General features: G+C 39.4%; 3 protein-coding genes across 4 annotated transcripts in view; all 3 read right to left on the reverse strand.

Moving 5' to 3' along the window:
• Positions 1 to 281: 281 nt before the first annotated feature.
• Positions 282 to 6,123, reverse strand: LOC139628394 (high-affinity choline transporter 1-like). Of its 2 annotated transcripts, XM_071490030.1 has the most exons (9): positions 5,991 to 6,123; positions 5,060 to 5,285; positions 4,550 to 4,663; positions 4,012 to 4,167; positions 3,738 to 3,886; positions 3,425 to 3,568; positions 2,758 to 2,911; positions 1,683 to 1,900; positions 282 to 1,568 (listed from the first exon to the last, which is right to left on the reverse strand). In XM_071490030.1, the coding sequence occupies exons 2-9, from the start codon at positions 5,241 to 5,243 to the stop codon at positions 897 to 899; spliced, it is 1,791 nt and encodes a 596-aa protein (XP_071346131.1). In that variant the 5' UTR covers positions 5,244 to 5,285; positions 5,991 to 6,123; the 3' UTR covers positions 282 to 896. The 2 variants fall into 2 exon arrangements, with proteins under 2 accessions (XP_071346131.1, XP_071346132.1); XM_071490031.1 differs by lacking the exon at positions 5,991 to 6,123 and having other exon boundaries at positions 750 to 1,568; positions 5,060 to 5,752.
• Positions 6,124 to 7,996: 1,873 nt separating this feature from the next.
• arl6 (ARF like GTPase 6) lies at positions 7,997 to 14,545 on the reverse strand. The gene is made up of 8 exons (XM_071489182.1): positions 14,365 to 14,545; positions 13,235 to 13,384; positions 12,911 to 12,972; positions 12,670 to 12,738; positions 12,481 to 12,575; positions 12,040 to 12,169; positions 11,371 to 11,426; positions 7,997 to 10,456 (listed from the first exon to the last, which is right to left on the reverse strand). The coding sequence occupies exons 2-8, from the start codon at positions 13,352 to 13,354 to the stop codon at positions 10,431 to 10,433; spliced, it is 558 nt and encodes a 185-aa protein (XP_071345283.1). The 5' UTR covers positions 13,355 to 13,384; positions 14,365 to 14,545; the 3' UTR covers positions 7,997 to 10,430.
• A 1,296-nt stretch (positions 14,546 to 15,841) lies between these two features.
• Positions 15,842 to 20,445, reverse strand: part of LOC139627956 (ephrin type-A receptor 6-like) — a 52,483-nt gene continuing 47,879 nt past the window's right edge. The window contains exons 14-20 of the mRNA XM_071489181.1: positions 19,247 to 19,432; positions 19,044 to 19,105; positions 18,695 to 18,904; positions 18,436 to 18,585; positions 18,087 to 18,280; positions 17,273 to 17,422; positions 15,842 to 16,654 (exon numbers count right to left, since the gene is read on the reverse strand). Coding sequence (XP_071345282.1) covers positions 16,540 to 16,654; positions 17,273 to 17,422; positions 18,087 to 18,280; positions 18,436 to 18,585; positions 18,695 to 18,904; positions 19,044 to 19,105; positions 19,247 to 19,432 — 1,067 coding nt within the window. The 3' untranslated portion in view covers positions 15,842 to 16,539. The remainder of the gene's footprint in view (positions 16,655 to 17,272; positions 17,423 to 18,086; positions 18,281 to 18,435; positions 18,586 to 18,694; positions 18,905 to 19,043; positions 19,106 to 19,246; positions 19,433 to 20,445) is intronic.

Here is a 20,445-nt window from a genome sequence, read left to right on the forward strand (position 1 = left end):
ACAGTCATATCCACATGTTCATCAGTAATAATGAATAATATACATTAGGAACATGATTGCCTGTCCAAACTGCATTAAACAAAAGGAGTTCTTTTTGGGTTAATATGTCTGATGTTATTCACTGTTTGACATTAAAGTCTATTTTAATGTGTTAATTCATTTTTAAATCAAAACCAAATTATCTCAGTGCTACATACGTAAATCAGGCTACACATTACATGAATGAATTTGCTTGATGTGACACATTAAAGCTATAAAATGTCCAGTTTTCCATTGTTTCCTTTTGTTGGTGTATTTTACTTCCACTCAGTCAGAATTTTATAACAATTGCTGTACAGGTGTGTGTATGTGTGTGTGTTATTGCTTTTAACTGCTTTTTTACATACAGTACACCCCCCTTCCAAACTATGGTTGTGCTGTCAGTCATATCTTATATCATCTATTTTTCCTTTCACCACTTCTCCTCTGTGGAAGCTGTATGCAGCATCTCTTATCGCCACGCATCTGCAGTTTGTTAATGGTCTGCTTTTCATTAGTGATAGAAAATAAAATCAATTCATCTCCAAACCAGTTCAAGAAAGGACACCCAACTATCTTTAAGTACTACATGAGTGTATGTGTGTGTGTGTTTGATGGACTTCACAGAAAGACAGCTTTATGTCTGCACAATCAGCAAGCTGCTACACTACATATCTACGTCCAGACATGTGGCTGTCATCCCATCACCACAAGTAGGATGTGGTGCTTTGTAGTCCCAAGGGAGGATGTTTGCTTGTTGTATCTTAGTTGTTACTTGTTTTTTGAGTGTCTGACAGAGTCTGACAGTCTTCTGGCAGTTTAGTCACGTGTTCAGTTTTTTTTTTTTTTTTTTTTTTTTAAATCACATCCTGAGTTTGTCATTCTTCATCATGGTGGGAGGAGTCAGGGCTAGACTCCTCCTCCTCCTCCACTGTTTCTGTCGGCAGTGTGTCACGACGTGTGAAGGCGGCTGCCAAGGTCACACTCAGGCGCGGTTTGACGGACGCCATCTCTGACAGCCCGATGTTGTTGCCACGAGTCACAAGCGTCGTCCTATCCATAATCTCCCCACTGTCCTGGGACACCACTGCGTGGAGAAAGTCGTATTTGTGTGAAATCTTGCCGCTCTCAAACAGGTACTTGGCCAGGTAGGAGAAAACAACATTACCCAGGAAAGAGGCAAGCATAGAGACGGTCTTGAAGGGGAACTTCTGAACGACAATTTCCTCGATTTCTCCAGTCATGTGGTGTATCCGCTTCTCAAAGGTCCAGCCAGGGTAATAAATGAAAGGAGGGAGCTGCAGGTAGGGTTCACCTCCACCTATACGCAGCACCATGCCGAACAGGTAGGCAGCCACCGAGCCGTACGTGTTGGTGCCTTTGACAAAGAGCACACTGAGCAGCTGGGGGAAGATGATGACGTAAACTAGGTCTGAGCTCAGGTACCAGAGGCCATATACTGTCCCGGTTACCAGCGCCATCACTGTGGCAAGGCCACCGAATACAAAGATAGTAATACGCATCACCCACACGATCTCACGGTCAGACGCCTGAGGAGAGAGAGAGACATGGAAAAATGATTTTAACATATGCAGAACAGCCAAAAACCAGCAAAAAAAAAAAAAAAACTAGAAAGAAAATGAATGAATTCTCACTGTACTCACTGATTGTCTAAAGGCAAGCTGGTAGATGTTCCTCGCAAACATGGAGCTCGCTGAAAGGATGGAAGAGTCTGCAGAGGACATGACAGCTGCAGACACTGCACCCAGGCCGAAAAAAGAGACGAATGGCGGGCAAAGGTGTTGGAGCACAATGGGCAGAATCATGTCTGCTTCATCCTTTTCTCTAGGAGGTATGGCACCATAACTTGTCTGGTTCCAGTCTGTGCAAGGGGGAGATTTAACAAACTTTTAAAAAGACAGATCCAGTTTGCACAGTATACATGTACTGAAACATAAACAAATTAATTGATAACCACGTGACCTCCAGAGAAACTTTACTTTTCTACATTTCTCTGAAATTAAGGTAATTCACAATTACACCATTGGTGAAATATAAAGGGAATTCAAGCCAAGGCTGACCTAATGTACAATATGAAATTCAGACAACAGACATGCATAGTCATTAGAAAATTAAATATGTGTATATAGATGGAACATTATATTTTTCCTTTTACTGTCTGTGTTTTCTCAAATTTGGCTCATTATACCAGTACCAAAAGTGTGATGCTAGAAAAAATTAAATTTCACTGGTAATGGTAATAAAAGAGGTTGAAAGTCAATCCTTACAATAATATATCACTGTTAACAAAGATACACTGTGAAAAAATTAACTTCAGAAATGTTAAAGCTGAAATGATATCTGAAATGAAGAGTTGAGTATTCACTTGGTCACAGAATAATTTGAAGCCTAGAAATCTGGAGATGAAACCCCTAATTTGGTCCCTTGCCTCCCTCTAATGTAATATTTACACAACCAGTGTGGTTATTAAACGGATTGCTGCTTCATTATGGATGAGGTGAACCAGCTGCTATTTACCAGGCGATCTCAGATCTAAGGGCAACATGCACCCATCCAGAGCCCCCCCAACACACACACAGAGAAATACACACACACACACACACAGCCAACACCTCCCTCTAAACCCCCCCCCCCCCCCCCCCCCCCCCCCCCTCCCTTCACCCATCCACCCACACACACATATTATGCATACGAAAGGTAACGAATGAGCTCTCTAACCTGTGGAGGCCCCGATGGCTCCGATGAGAACGGAGGGCACAGCCATGACGAGGCACCCGAAAGCAGCCAGGAAGGAGAGGACCTGGGCGTAGGTGGCTGAGGAGGCAGACAGGACTCTCTGAAAATACACCTGCCAAGGTATTCCTCCAAGCATCTGTAGCACAGATACAGACCAGTGAATAGCCTTCGCACAACTGAAGCCCAACACAGACGTGTCAGGTCAATTTTATTTACAGTATATGGCCCACTAGATTCAGCTAAATGATTTAATGTCTATGCTACAATCTATTTGTTTGTACACCTCAACAGCAGTTGTCAGTATCTATGGTATCTTATGGCTGCAACAAACACTTCTTATCAGGACTGATTAATTTGTAGATTATTTATGAGAGCTTTTAATTTGTAGTATTTGGACACAAAATGTCAAAAATTAAATGCAAACGGACATTGCGAGCTACCTCATTTGAAAGGCTGCAGCCAGCAACATTCAGTGTTTTAACTTCTTAAATGACTTCACTTATGAAGGACTAATCAACAGCAGTCTCTGCATGGTGGTATTCAGTTCACCAATATAATCAGTTTTAGTCCTTATTCCAATTAGGGAAAGTATTGGTGTTCGTGGACTAAACCGATAAAGCGAGAGATGAGTAACTTGTGGCTGCTGTACCAGGAGGCAGAAGTTGTCGATCCAGACCCAGGTGTCCCTCCTGCGGATGCTGCCTCTCCAGGGCGACTGGTACACCTGCTTCACTGCTGTAACAGTGATGTCTGACACCGCAGGGTTGGTCAAAGCAAAGGGGACACTGATCCACTGTAGATGGCCACAAACAAGTACAGCCATCAGTCACAAACACCAACACCAACTTACAGGCTTTAATGGTAACTGTAAATCCTGCCACGCATGCTACTAAGATAAAATAAGATTCAACTTCTTTTTTTATTTTTAATCTGCTTTTCACTTCATCTCAATATGAACCTACCAAGCCAACAAAGATACAGAAGAGCTGCACGACGTCAGTGTAGGCCACAGAGTAAAGTCCTCCAACCAGGGTGTAAAAGATTGCAATGAGCGCTGAGATAACCACTGACATCTTAATGTTGATGTCCACGATGACGCTCAGAGTGGCACCTAAGGTCGTGAGCAAACGGATGTATGGACATCACGAACGACACAACAAGAGAGACAAACACTCAAGCGCAGTTGGATTTCCTCAGCAACCTCTAGTTTTGTTGTAAATAAAAACATGAGCTTACCAAGGGCGGATAAGATGGCGGCAGACCAGAAGATCTCACCCATGAGCGCAGGTATGAAGAGAAGGCCACCCATGCGTTTCCCATACAGCTGCTGGAAAGGGTCCAGCATGGTGACGTAACCTCGTGAGCGCATGGGCTTGGCGAAAAAAAGACCACCTGGGACAAAGAGAGAGAGCACAGGACATTGACTGAGACGTCACAGAGAGAGGGACATGAGTCACCAACCGTTCAACGCTCCTGGGGTCTAAATCTATTTAAAAATATATTTATAGTTTTATTTTGAACAGATTCTTTAAAAAAAAAGATTGGGTGAAATTGACTAAAACGCAAGTATACTTGAACAAACAAGGATCACAGGGACCTAAAGGTGAACAGAGGAGTACACATCATACACATCATTTGAAACAGATATGCAGCAATAACTCAGTATTTATTTGTGGAGGTGTGCTTGGGTTCCTTGGCTATCCCAGAAAATCAGAGAAAATATACATCTGCATTTTGAAACTGTTAAACACAAGAAACACGCAGCACCACTCACCCACAACCAGACTGAGCGCATATCCAAAGGGAGCTTGTGCCCAAGCCAAGCCCGAATCTGGTAGATACACATACTCAGCTGTGCCATTGATGTACCCTCCTCCAACCCAGGTTGCTGAAAATCACAAAAAAAAAAAAAAAGAGTCAGCACTTAAGAGTAAATCAAGTTAGAAAAATTACATGTACTTGACATTTGAATCAATTATAACACTTGTCCTTATAATTTAGTTTCTTCGATGAGGAAAACCTGTGAGATAATTCAACTTAACTGCTGCCAGTGCAAGACAATTTTGAAACAAGAACACGGTCTTACAAATTGCTTTTAAAAAAAGAAAGAAAGAAAAGAAGAAAGAAAGAAAGAAACAAGCTGAAACAAGACTGGAAGAAAACGGAATTATCTTTTTCCAGCGGCCGATTTTTCACGTTAAAAAGAGAAAAGACTCATCTCGTCGAGAGAATTTTAAAGCCATTTTAAAGGCGGTCATCTAGCTACCAAAACTTTTGGACTCACCTGTCATGGTAAATCCACCGACAAATAATCCAATGTCTCTCCCGCCGACCATGATGGTTTCGCTGCGGTCGGTGCCCTCCGCCTCCCCGGAGTGCTTGTTCTTCCATGCCGCCCAGATGCCCACGAACAGGATCAGTAGATAGAAGACCGCGATAGCCACAAGCCCCTCTACATGGATGGTCATCGTCGCACAGGTCTTCCGCTAGGAACGGGACGGCATGGAGACCTGCTTGGCCGCAGGGAAGAAAAGGATCAGAGAGTGAATGTATGAAAAAACAGAACAATTTTTTTTTAAGAACATTTATCTTTTGTATGGCATTTGGACAAGCTGTGATTGGTGCCGACATTTGTGACCATTTGTTCGGTTGCTGTGAAATAAACGCACAGGCTGAAAAGAATCAGAATAGCGCAACACAAATTATTTTCTTTTGCTAGAAAATCTCATGTGCTCTTGGAAATATTAAATAAATCTAAGAGAGATGAAAGCTTTTTTTTGTTTTTGTTTTTGGTTTTTTTTTTCCAACTCGATTTTGTAGTTATTTTTTCTTCTTCATTTTGGGCAAGAAATGTGCCACACATCGCATTGTTATTGTAAAATAACCGCATAAATAAGTAAAAATAAACTCATTCACTCAGTTGGTTTAGAATAATTACAAGTGGTCTTCTACTTCGTGACTGTGGGTTTTAGTCTGTCCTGTCTCTTCGGTCTCTCCTCTTGTCCCTCTATCCGGACACATGCGCGTAAAAGTCAAATTACGCACAGCATTCACGATACAAATAGGACCTCCCTATATTGTAGCCTAATATATCATGAATGATGTGACCTGCCGCCTGCACATCTCCACTTTGCAAAATGTACTAAGACATCATTCACTGAAATGCCGTTTGATAAACCGTTTACAACAACTTGAAAGACACATGCAAAACTTACCTGGAGTATTTCTAGAGTTATGTGCTGGGGCACCTGAGGCGGAGAGCAGTGAGCATAACAAGTCAGACGGTTTATGAAGAGCCTCGTCCCCCTTTGCACCGAGAGGAACCGTCAAGTGAAACGTTGGTGGAGGTCTCCCGGGTGACTCACTGAGGCTTATAAGGGGGCAGGTGCCGTCAGAGGACCGACACACACACGTCAGAGACACCAAACGTCCCCAGTAATGAGCACCTCGCATGGAAAGACGTCAGAGTGTGCGCCCTGATCTGACTGGAGGAGGTTGGGAGAGACCCCTTTACTCAATAACTGGGATGGATGGGCATCGTACTTTTTTTTTTTTTTTGAATAATGGAATGGCATGGCATGAATTTTGATAGCGACGTTGCAGTTTTACAGATTAAACAATCAATCTGAATGTTTTGTGGAAGAGTTTTTAATAGGCCCACCTCACCTGGCTCCTGCTCCTTCAAAGTCAGTGCGTAACAGCCGCGTAAATGCGCAGCCATACTTCATGCGGCCTTTTATCCGCTGTCACTCTCTCTCCAGCTGCCATTTTACCTCACAACCGCAATTAACTTTGCTCCACACCAACTGCTCTTGCACGACGGAGGAAGATGAGAAACCTTCCCGATGCACGCCTTGAAAACCGTGAAGCGACGCGTAAATTAAAAATAAACTACTTACATGTAGTACTCTTGATTTGTTTTCCCTGTAAGTACATTTTACAGCAGCTTGACCTCTCCTGGGCTTAATATTCAGTACCTTTTTGAGCAGAAACGGTTCACTCTTCCTCCTATCCTGTGGCCTAAAGACGCTCCTCACCTCTCAGCAATTAGGCATCACTTAAGTGCGCTGTATCTGCCACTTTTCCTTCAGGATATATGTCAATGAACGGCGTCTACTTAATGGCCTGTGCAGCCTGAAGTCGTTTAATCTGGGCTCCTCTTGTCAAAACTGACAGGCACCCAATTAGGATGGATCCTGAAGAGCAGGGCAGAGATTTAATGATACAGTCAGGCTTTAAAAAAAAAAAAAAAAAAAAGGGGACACACGGCGCACAAACACTATGAAAAAGTTACTTGGTGGGGACCGAGGTGGTCACACATCAGGAGAAAGGGACACAAGTGTATTTTAAACTGCGCCCCCTTCTGGTAGGCTAACAGAACTGTTTCAGCACCATGCACCATTAATTTCAACTTGAATTAATGTAAACTTTTATTTCTGGCCGTTGTTTCTTTTTTATTTTTACTGGTGTGGTTGTGATATCTGATTTCCCAGATGTAATGTGTTTTGTTTTTACTGGTCAGTATAAACCAATATGCTCGACTAAATAAAGGCTTTTAATATAACCCTTTGCAAAAACATTTTCTCTTCTGCTCTAAGGGCTCAACTGTATATGTATATTACTCTTTTGTAGGGTCTCCCCATGCCTATTGAAATTAAAATAAAATTAAAATAAAGACAAAATATAAAAGAAAAAGCTGTGTTATTAGAATAGCACTGACTTGTTTGACATCTGACAAGTGATGCTGTGTGATACTGATGCCAAAAGCTAAAACATCCACAGGACATCTGGAGATGTTTCTAACTGCATGTTTGACAGATGGCTGGAACATGACCTTCACACACTTTTTCAAGCCAAACACTTAAGAGCCTCTACAAAGCCACATGCACATTCCTTCACCATGTCATTATAGATACAAACAACACACAGTTTACAAAATGTACAAACTATGTGCTGCATATAACAACACAAATTCTCATAACTTGTGTAAATTAATGTTTATGTTTAACCAAATAAATTGTTCAGGCCCCAAGGACTTGAGGTTTAATGAGCAGCTGTTGCTGGCAGAGCTCAAGATGTTTGTGTGTGTGCGTGTGTGTGTGTGTGTGTGTGTGTGAGTGAGAGAGAGAGAGAGAGAGAGAGAGAGAAGATATTTCCACAGATGACACGAGACATATGAAGAAACCATCGTTGTGTAGCAACTTCTCAAAACATGAAAAAATATGTTTTCCACTGCATTTATTTATTGAAAGTGAACACATACAGTGTAATAAACACAATACATAGAGCTCATCTGGTGATACAGTTCAAAGGAAGAATCTACTGTATAACTTCTATGAAGCTAACAGACAATATTACAAAATCAGTGTGGTGTCCCTAAAGCCACAGTGAGTCAGATTTGAATATTTTGGACTTGGGTGTCCCCCAGTGGTGGTATAAAAAGACAGTTTCCTATATGAGTGGGCTAAAAGTATTAAATACCATTTTTCAATAGAAATGTTTCCTTGCAGTGGAAACATTACATGACCTATAACTTTAAAGATAAAAAAACCCCAAAAAACTTTAACCCGCCTGAGAAGAACAAAAGCTGAACTTTTCACTTGTATTTGAGCTAAATGATTAATTATTTGATGATGTAAAGGTTTTGTTTTCTCTGGCTGGTAAATCTGTTGAAATGGCCTGACAAACCATGAACTATTCAGTCATTCCCAACTTAAAGATAAAGAATTAATATGAATTGTTTTGTCCTATCCACTCCATACACCCTGGCAATATACTACAGTTAATATTTGAAAACATGAAAACAATCTTTTCCCAGAAAACACCAGGATAAGATTATTAATTGATGTCTTGCAAGTTGTCATTTCTACATTTGTGATATTAGCAGTATTCAGATAAGACATGTCAAGATACCACAGAGTATATCAAATGAACCAATATTATTTTTAAGATGTTATCACAAATTTTTGTCAGTTATTTCCCTTTGCCTTACAACTTCTCAAAAACGGTGAAACACAAAAAAGTGATGGAGATTGGCAAACACCATCAGACAAAAAAAGAAGCAACCCCATAATATGATCTGTAGAGTTTTAAATACAAGCTTTCAGTCAGAGTCTGAAGAGGAGGACCTAAGGCCTGCATTAGAAACTCTATGGAGAATGAGCACGTTTTTATCAGTTGCCTGCCTCTGAATAACTGAATTTACCCTGTGTAAATTGTCATAAGCATTTTGTTTCAATAAAGTGTTTTTTTTTTCTTTGATCAATGAAATAAGGCAAAGATAAAAACACTAGCTGAAAATGAACTTTGTTAAGAGAAGTCTTGACTTTTAAACAAACTTTACAGGCTGACTAACTTGACATTCATTTATGACAATCATTTGATCATTGTTACAACTAAGGTAACGACTATCTATAATCACTCTGATATTCATATTCAAAAGTAACAATATGTACAACAGAATCTATCTGCTGGATCCTAGAAAACACTTAATTGCTTACAATTATAATCTTCAATATGCAAAATATATTTTCACAGCTACTAAGCAATGTTAACCAATCATGAGCAGAGCTGCATGAAGTTATTAGCTGCAGTAAAGATAAAGTAAGTGTTGTTTTTAATGCGATGGTGAGATGGCCCTATCTGCAAATTACAGAAAGGCAATGTGATCTGGAATGGATGACAATTTTTGGTAGTATTCAAATGAATACCAGAAAATTTGCCTCTGCCGTAGAAGTCAATGATACATGACTTAACTGTTTAACGTATCTACAGAGGCCCTGAGAGACATGAGGAAAAAAAGAAAAAAAAATTGAGCATTTGGCATATTTTAGGTTGTTTTGAATGTTAAGCCCATTGCATACAGATCACATGTACTTTCTATAACTGTTAAAAGTTTTTTTTTAAATGATGTCTAAAGCAGGGAGGTTTGAGACAGACAAACCCTCTCAAGAGATCCCGAGCAACATCCATAAAGCAGTCATATAGTAGATCAGAGCATTTATCCCCCTGCTGTAAAGGTGACAGTGGAAATGAATATCGTCATAGCTCACAAAGCTACACCATAGCTAATATAGGCAATTGTGAGCCAGTGATAAGACCTTTAGTTTATATCATTAATATAGTGCCAGTCTGAATCAACCAGCTGTCACTACACATATAATTTTCTACAAGACATCCCAGGTATTCATGCTCCTTAAAAGAAAGACAGCACCGTCCACAATGACTTGTTTCAGAGCAGCTATAGTTTATCATGATCCTTGGTACACAAAGATTTTTAAAAACGGCATGGATAATGTAAGTGGAGGTAGACTTTTCTCCAATTAAGTTTTTAAATGTCATTGTTTCTTTGGACACCTGTATTTATCACTCCGAAAGACTGTGTGGAAAATAAGATTTTGCCCAAAATAAATGTATTGAAGTTGATGTTTCTCACTGACTTAGAACTGTTGGAGGCATTTTTACAGTTCTAACTAGTACCAGAGAATCAGGTTATGTGCTCATTTTTAAATTGAATAACACACATCCAAGAACAATCTAAATACCCTATTAAAAACAGTACTATCCCATTGTACGTTTGAAAACACAGTCAACATACTTTCATAAAAAAGACTTCCACGGATGCTGTTACTTCAGGCATGTCCCTCCTCAGGCCCTCATGTTCTCATTGTTTTGATTTGATCTGAAAAGAAATGTGAGGAATGCAGTGAATCAGTTATCCTAACAAAAATAAATGCTGCAAATCCAAACTGACTGCAACCGATGTCCTCTGTAACAGTGAGCTATGAAACCTTTCAGAGCCAAGTCTTGAAACTTGAGCTTTTCACACTCAAGGGACAGACTTCATCTGGAGTGCTCCCTTAAGAATATGGTACCAGACATCAGCACCAGCCTCATTGGGCCACACTGAATTCATGTTCAAATGTTGGATTTGGGAAGAGTTCCAGGAGCTTTATTCAGACTTTAGGTTCAGAATAACACAGTAGTCACTCAGCGAATCACAATGACATACTAAATATAATGGTAATAATATAAAGATAAGACTAGGGGAGTTCATATAAGCTTCTACAGCAACACAATAAATAACACAACACTTACAAAACACCAAATACTCACTGCATAATTTGATCTATGGAAGGATTTCAATGAGAGCGTTCAACACAATAAGAAAAGAAAATGTTGTTGATGTAACAGAGCAGCCTATACAGTAATGTGCTGTATAGCTTCCACTTGCTTGAAATGATAATACAAGTAAGTCATTTTTTAACACCTAGTAATGCAAATATAGATGCATGAAAACCTAATAGAATTTCACGCTTAGGAAGAACCTCCCCATCCGGCCAAAAATATTAATTCAACCAGGCCAAGAGATTAGTGCACCGTGTTCACAAAGTTGATGCAAAGTTAATTTAACAGGACACAAATCTGAGTTTCAAAGTGAATATTGGGTGCAGAATTCTATATACACACCAACAGTAAGTAAAAGATAATATGTGGGGGCTACACACTGAAGAGTTTAGTTCTATTAAACTGCACTGTGGGCTCCCCCACCAACACTCCCACTCTCCCTTTCATTCACATGAACTCTCATCATACCTTGTAACCAGTCGACTCCCTCTTGTAAACCTTCTCCTTTCAGAGCATCTGTGGCACTGAAACATATCAACAGTATACATTAAGAACTGTTATATCCTGCTATGTTTATTATAAAAGAAACAGTCAAAACTCTAATTGTAATCACCTCTGTGTTACACAAACTCACATATTTGCTCTGTGTTACATCCTCTTCAAAACCACCAGCCACAGCAAATGCAAATAAATATTTTGCTGGTGCCAGTTGGGTCCCTAAACTCAAGTAAATACTGCAGCAGCATGTCTACATCACAATTGGACAGGGACATTGTTCTTTATTTTTTTATTGGAAACAGGGAAATTAGCTGCAAGGTATCAAGACTCCATATAGATGGTATAACCTTAATAGAAACAATAGTTCTCCAAAACTGACCAATGACTACTCTCTGACGTCAGCATAGTCACAGTCACATTCTGGCTGTTTAGGATAATCAGCTGTGTTTGACACTAAAAGAGCAGGGATAGAGGGATAAATCCTATTGTCACACTAAATCAGCAGATTCTGTGTGTGCTGACACAGCAGAGTGTATGATTTCACAGTAGACTACAATTCAACAATGATACATGTTTTCTCAATGGCACTGGAATGCAGGCATAACAAGGAAGCAAATAAGGGTGTATGTATGGTCATACCAGATGTGCCAAGGTTTGTCTTTGATGTTCTCCAAACAGAGCAGCTGTGAGACCTTGACTGAAGACAGAGCATCCCTGACATCCATCTTGTTAGCAAAGAACAGGATGGGGATCCTCCTGTGTTTGATATCTGTTAAGAGATAGACAGCAAAGTTTTGGTGTCATAAATTATGCATGTCATTCACTTTGAATTACAAGAATACATTTTTTGAAACAAAAACAACCTGGGGGGGAAAAAAACTTTAGTGGTTACAAATGCCTTTATAAAATTAGTTTTATTTGGCAAAACAACATGTATACTAATCATCACAAAGTGTAAAACACAGCTTTATGTACTGTGCTGTCTAGACTTAACATAGCCGAGCAGGAGATAAACAGAGCAGGGATTCAAACCCATGCAAGCACAAGATCAAGAACCGTGTTAAATATGATTGAATTTACCGGGATGATTTAGTAATGTGTCCAGTTCTTCTTTGGCCACAACCATCCTCAGTTTGTCTGCACTATCAATGACAAATATGATAGCCTGACCTTCCCTGAGGAGAACAACGAGATTAGAAATATAAATATGTATATCAACTGCAGAAATGGCAAAGGAGATTATTGTTTTTGTGCCATCAGTCCTCTCACTTGTAGTAATGCTCCCAGAGGTTTCTGTATCTGCCTTGACCAGACATGTCAAACACTGTGAAGGAAAGACTAAGAGAAGAGAAGAGAAGTTCTTGTGCAAATTCTATACAGTTGAAAAACACAAATATATCAGACAATGCCAGAATTTGTGACAGACAACCGGAAAAGGTGACATAACATTATTTGGGCTCTGAATTTCACTTAATGTCCGACAAGTTCTTGTCTTATGATGAACAGGTACCTGGATGTCTTGAACTTCTCTATGCTGAAGCCAATGGTTGGGACAATGTCTTGTGCTTGGGCCTGAAAGACAAATTGCAGTGTGTTAGCTACAGTAGCTTAAAGTGGGAGCACACGTTAACAACATATCTGAAATTCGTCTCTAGTTAACCAAACTATAAATACGGAAACATGTGCATCGCATAATTTCAAGACAGCAAGGACAGTGACATGGAGTAGGGATGTGCACAAAGTCAAATACATGTATTAACTAATTAATGTTGAAGATGCACAAATGTCACATATACAGCTGCATGAATTTATAAACCTTCTTACTAAGACTTACATTGGAGGGCTTGAGTTGGTTGATGATGGTGGTTTTTCCACTGTTGTCCAGGCCGAGACACAGCACATTCACCTCCTTCTTCAACCCCAGCCATCCTGCCAACTTGTCAAACAGCCCCATTGGCTAGCCAGCAACCATCAGCTGTCTGATCTTCAAGGAAAAAGACCATAAAAACTGGAACATCACATCACATAGATTAAACGGGCTATTTCAGGGCAATACCAGGAAGTTCACAACACCCACAGTACCAGTCAAAGTATATTGAAATCTACTCTTAAAGGTAAAAGATGTGTCTGCACTGAACACTTGTAGCAGGCTGTATATTCTGTACATACATACACATACACATGTCTACATGCCATAGACTGTATATAAAAAGGTGCATGCGGATACTGTGCACAACCACATACTGTATGTATAAATGGATATATACATCTAACTAGCTGCTAATGTAGCTAGAGGACGACAAATTAACGACTTCCACGACAGTTACAATGTGGCAATGAAAGGACCGTCGGGTAAAATTATCAATTAATAAACATTTCTGTTGGTTGGGAAACGATTATATTTCCGTTCTCATTGCATGTAACTGTTGAACTTTCCCCCTGACTTGACAAGAGGCAACAGTTTCAGCACAGACTCAAGGAGTTTGCATTAACTTGCCGCCCCTCCTGAAAATACATTAAATTAACGTAAAGAGGAGACCTGTGTGTTTATTAGCTACAGAACAATGATTCATTGCAGCTATCAACCAGTAACATCTCCGACGACTTTTAATCGCTATTCGTTAGTTTAAGCTAACATGCTTACCAGGTTGTAACGTAATTAACATTCGCTAACAGCTATTTGCTTAATCTCTCCAATGTTGCTAGTTAGCCTTAGCTAACGTTTAGCCACTAATTACTTCAGCTTGCCGAGATTACATAGGCAATATATAACGAAGGAAAAGGCATTTCTACATTGCCGGTTTTACAAGACACTCACAGACATGATACACGATGAAGGACACATGTTTGAAACCTAACTTTAGTGGTCAATTTACAGTTTACGCTAGCACGCTAGCTGGTGACGACTGCTAACGTTAGCTTGTATTATCCTTTCCCAGACTGTTTTGCAGAGCTGGGTTTTACCTGTGATTTGGCCTTGGAGTCTTGCGTCCAGGGTGCACTTAACGTTCAAGAAATAACCAGGATCAAGTCAGTGATTCATTCATTTCTCCTCCACTCTCCTGCGCTCCGGTCTACAGAAAACAAACCCAGTTATTTACACTGTGTTGCTGGGAGACCACTGAGCTGACTCAAGCCTGCCACCTGCAGGCCTGTCTGATGAAAGCGTCCTCCTGCTGCACGAGATGGTACATTACTGAGTCATTATCGATCCTGGACAAAATCAGGTACTTATCATATGCACCTGGACTGGTTGTTAGGGTGATCAGTAATGAAGTGCATGAACACATTACTTTCACTTGGGATTTTAATTTACTATGGGATTATTATGGAACATTGCAGATCATTATTTTAAAGTTTTTTTTTTTTTGAATTACTACACCCTGATGCATTATGGAAAGCCATTTTACTGGGGCCCCTGTTGAGAAAAGATTACTATATAACTGTCATTCATTCATAGTTTTCTTTAGTGCTTTGTAGTCTGATGATATGTTTTGTAATAATATGCCTGCTTCACCTCAAGACTTAAGCATTAGTGCAGAACTACCTTTACAGATAAACTGCCTTTTTCCACCATCCTGCAGGAGTAGATTTAACTATGAACATCTTTCTGTTATGAGGGAGACCTCTGAGAGGCCCCAATATGGTTTTAGATGCGATAAACGGTCAAACTCTTTATTCACCTAACAGTAATAGCCTTTATTGCTACTAATGTTGATCTTTAAAACTACAGAAAAAAAACACACTTTTATTAAAGGCGTTTTGAGGTCCTCTCTCATGAAGGGGCCACTAGCTCCACTATTCCCCACAGAACTACCCCCTGAATGTAATGTTTCAATATACCAGTATACACCTTCCACAAGACAGTGGTCAAGCAGAATAAAGAGTATATGAAATGGGTTAAAAAAGAACAATAGACCGAAATTGCTATGCAAATGAAACCAGGTTACTGCAAAGAATTCTTGGGCTTAAAATTGCTAAGGCCAAGTATTATGCCATTTTATTCTGTTGTGAATTCATCCCACTTTTATTAAAAAAAAGTATCAGTCCATTTTTTCATCTCTGGAACTGCATTTGTAAGTTAATTTATGCAAACCACTACGGATAAAACAACAAAAAAATAAGCTTTGTAAGAAGCAGGATACCACAATAAATATAAAAAATGTGTAGACTTTGAACAAAAAAAAAAAATTGCTATTGTCTTTGGTTCATGAAGCCTTTCATCTATAACCGTCCACAAACACCTGTTTGACAAACTCACCTGACAAGTCTTCATGTCCAGAAAACGTGTCAGTCTCTTGAGTGACAATAAAGAGGACACTGGTATTGTGCGTGTGTGTATTTGAGAGAGAGAGCATGCATCCATGGATACCTTCGCTAATGTGCATGAGAGATAAGTGCTGGTGCCTAGGGTGGTTCAAGTCTGAGAGAAAACGAAGTATTAAAATAGGGTTGTTTATTAAGGAACAAACATACTGAATAAAACATACAACTTTCACAAGACTTTTTGTACAAGACATACTGCATTATCATGAGGATAGAACATACATTTCTATAAAATCTTTTGACATTCAGCGGTCTTCAGCTCAAAAAACATGATTGTATTTACCATTCTGTCTATCTTTATTTCTGGTGAGTTGATTCACAAACCAGCTGGAAAGGTTGCTATTAAAATCACACACTGTACCATACGTTACCATACCACATATTCTATCCACATCTTCTCTGGTCATGAGGTAACAGACTTGAGACCATTCAAAGTCAATAGAAACCATTGGATTGTCACTTGGAAAGAGAAGAGGTATTGGTGAACACTTGAATAGACACTAGAGAAAAGAAGTCCTTGATTCAAGTGAATGCTAGTAATTGCTGAGATAATAAAGAGACCGCATTTGGCCAACGCTGACAGAGGTTGATTGTTGTGGAGGCTGTATTGATAATGATCCATAAGATGATGAGTGTGTCTTTCCTAGACCACATGTGGTCTACTCGCGGATCGCTCTCTCATGAGCAGCATGTGGTACCTGCTACACCTAACAGTCTGGTGTTTGTGCAATTAGTCGAATGACGATGCAGAGGAACTCTGGTTTGTTTCCAGCTCAGTGTGCAGCACACACAGTCTGTCTTTGTGCAGCGGTCTCACACTTGGAAGCCACTCTGTTGGATGTGGTGAAGCTGCAGGCGCAGGGACTGTATGCTGCTTATAATTCTCCTCTGGTGACCAATCAAACAGACACCAATACGCCTGATGTCGCTGAAGGGGAGAACAAAATTTATGCAGCTGGAAATTAATAGTTTGATGAGAGCAGCCAACCTACATGACAAACATGCAATGAAGTGTCCACATCGCAAAAGTTGATCATCATCATCATGATATTTAGCAGAGCAGAACAAAATGCTCTAATAATAATAGTGGTGGTAATATAGTTAATATCAGATAGTGAACAGGAAGTTCTTAGAAAACTTATGACTGCAGCTACATGACTATACAGGTTTCAGCCAGGACAAATATATAATATTTTAGCATCATCATCATCATCAAAAAAATTAAATAAAACAAATAAAATCTATATATTTTTTGATGTGTTGTGTATATATATATATATATATATATATATATATATATATATATATATATATATACATACATATATATATATATTTATTTATATATATATATATAAAGTTATATATATATATATATATAAAGTTATATATAACATTTAAACTGCACTGAAACATTCTTCAGCTTAATAGTGAAATTATTTTTATCACAACATCACCATTCCTCTGTTCCTTTGATGCTACTTTGTTTCCTTTAGTGTACTCTTTGATACTTTAGTTGAACTCTGTACAATTTGGTTTCACTTACTCTATACTCATGGTTGAAATGGAATCCAATGTTGTGTATCCTGCTGCAAGGAAGTTGTTCTTATACTGGCTCATTTTGATGGAGTCAAGCCAGTCGCCGATAGAGATGAAAAGAGGGTAGTCTGGCATGTCCTCTGGGGAGTCAGGGTAACTAGGATGACAACATAATGTTAAGCATAGCATATTCATACATATTCTAAAGGATGTATGATATTGTTTAAGTATTTTCCCAGGTTCTGCATATTTAAGCCAATGTGCTGTAAACCCTGTATACTCTACATTACTGCTGCTATATTACTTTCAGTTCATGCAATTTGTGAAAATCAACTTGGAGACACTTGAGGAAACAGGCTTAAGATGAGCAGTGAATCAAAGTGAATATGTCAGTGTAATGTTGTTGGATAATGTGAAGAACGTACTCATGGAAAACTTTCTACTGTAGCACTGTAGATTCACTAAAAACACCAAAGAGTTCCAAAATTCACTTCATCCTTTTCAAGACCTCCGTATTTGTTTGATATTTAATATTGATAGACAAAAACATTATGCAACACTATTAGGCTGACGACACTCAAACCTTTAATGTTGGAGCTTTCCAACATGCACCTGAAAGCACCAACTTCGTCTTCCCGAAACAGACTCTATTTACCACTGTGTTGGCATACTGTGATAACTGACAGGAATTAAATATTCACTGTGGTCGTCTGTGCATTCTGTTTCCTACTGAAATTGAAAGCAACAGCAGCCCGAGAAGTAAAAAAAAGAATAAAGCCATATATGATACTTTAAATAGCAGTAGATTGTATTAAGTTTACCACTGAACATCATTGACCAAAGTCAGCAGACTGCTGGGATTGATTATGAGTTTGTCAAGGAAGGAGAGCACGTCGTTGAAGCATGGGCGCTGGCTAGACTCCTTCTGCCAGCAGTGCAGCATCAACTGGTGCAGCGTCACAGGGCAGCCCATTGGCGCTGGTAGGCGGTAGCCCTCTTCAATGGATAAAATCACCTGAGACGAACATCAGTAAACATAATGTTGTATTTAAAACAGAACAACTACTGCTCCAGTTTTTCTCCTCATGAAAGATCAACTAAAATACACTTAGCACGTTGGATTCACCACACTTCAATGGTTTTGGCGTTTTAATATCATCAGCAGCTTACGTCTTGATTGGACATCTCCCAGTAGGGTCTCTCGCCATATGACATCACTTCCCACATGACAATGCCATAGCTCCAGACATCACTAGCTGAGGAAAACTTCCCATAAGCGATAGCCTCTGGTGCTGTCCAGCGTATTGGTATCTTTCCTCCCTGACACAGAACAGCAACACAATATAAGCTTGTTTAGGAGATATTCAGAATTGACCTCCCTAACTCTCAGATTGTAACATCCTGCACCTAGTGTTTGATCCACACTCACTGTAGCAGTGTAGGCTGCTTCAGTGTCATCTTCAAGGACTCTGGACATGCCAAAATCAGACACCTTACACACCAGGTTTTCGTCCACCAAGATGTTGCGAGCAGCTAGGTCCCTGTGAACGTAACCCATATCTGAAAGGTAGGTCATGCCTACTGCAATGCCACGCAGCATGCCAACCAGCTGGAGCACTGTGAACTGACCATCACGTGTCTGGAGTAGTTGTGTGTGAGAGACAGAGAGAGAGAGAGAGAGAGAGAGAGAGAGAGAGAGAGAACAAATATAGTGTCAAGAAAACAATATCTCCTCAGAAAAAAAAAAGTGTGCATCTGTGAGCATGTATTAATCTCACCCGGAGAAATGAGTCAAGCGCTCCGTTTTCCATGTACTCCACCACTATCATGACTGGTCTACCTGAGGAAACGTAAAAAAGAGCATGATTTATGCGACAATCAGAGAAAAAAAGAATGAAGTAAAGAATTTAGAGGTAAGATGGATGATAAAGAGAAGATGCAAATGCACACACACACATACAAAGAGATACATGGAGCTTACTCTTAGTGACTACTCCCTCCAGCCTGATGATGTTGGGGTTGTTGAACTGTCCCATGATTGAGGCCTCACGCAAGAAGTCGCGCCTCTGTTGTTCCATATAACCACCTTTGAGTGTCTTTATTGCCACGGCGATGCCCATCCTCCCAGGTTTACGCAAACGACCACTACAGACTTCTCCAAATTCACCTGCAAGAACACAGTACACGCATGCATGAATTAATTATTTTTAAAGTAGTGTTACAAATTGTTCAACAAAATGAAAATATGAATAACTAATTTGCACAGTTTCAGTCTCATTAAATTCTGTATATTATTCTGCAGAAGTCATTGCTGCCTTTAAAATGTATTATGATGTTTCTTCTTCTTAATAAAGTAGATATTGCTTTTAATTTAAAAAAAAAAAAAAAACTTCCAAGAAATAAATATTGTAAGTCAGACAGTTCAAAACTTAAAGATCAAATCACAAATTACTGCCTTGTGGTTGTATCCCTCCACCAACCAGTCAAGTTGCAGTGTATATCCATGTCTGTCCAGACTCATATAAGAGTGTATTTTGTTAAAATTAGCAAATGAATTCTTGGATTATGGTGAAAAATGTGTTGTGTGAGGTCACACTGACCTTTGACCTTTGACCACCAAATTCTAATCAATTCATCCTTGAGTGCAAGTGGACGTTTATTTCAGATGTAATGAAATTCCCTTTAGGCGGCGTTCCGGAGATATCACATTCATGAGTAGGGGGATGGTTGGACGGACAATCCAAAACCATAATGCCACGGCTGTCTGTTATGTTATGATTATGTTATAATGTCTCTGGTGCAGAGGCAAAATAAAACTTGATGTGGATGACACTTCAATGTTCTGCACTTGTCATGATGGAGTGCACACTGCCTCCACCAGATGGAGCTCATGTTACAATAACCAGACTTCATTATTACTCATGGGCTAAATGGCAGAACAATCTGTTCAGTTTAATGAACCATCAAACATTATTATTCATAGCTTGCTAAGAGGCTATAATAATCTAGAAGTAACTTCATGGGATTTAACATTTCTTATAAAATAAAACTGTTACTCAAGATAAAATGTGATCATTTCTCATGTGCTAGCCACTGGGACATTTTTACAAATGCCAGTGTAATATCAATTTAGGACATTATAACAATGGCATAAGCTAAATCTTATCTCTATATCTAGTT

Source organism: Trachinotus anak, unplaced genomic scaffold (genome assembly GCF_046630095.1).
Source record: "Trachinotus anak isolate AG129_WGS33_773 ecotype Australia unplaced genomic scaffold, CSIRO_AGI_Tana_v1 ptg000011l, whole genome shotgun sequence".
NCBI classification, from domain to species: domain Eukaryota; kingdom Metazoa; phylum Chordata; class Actinopteri; order Carangiformes; family Carangidae; genus Trachinotus; species Trachinotus anak.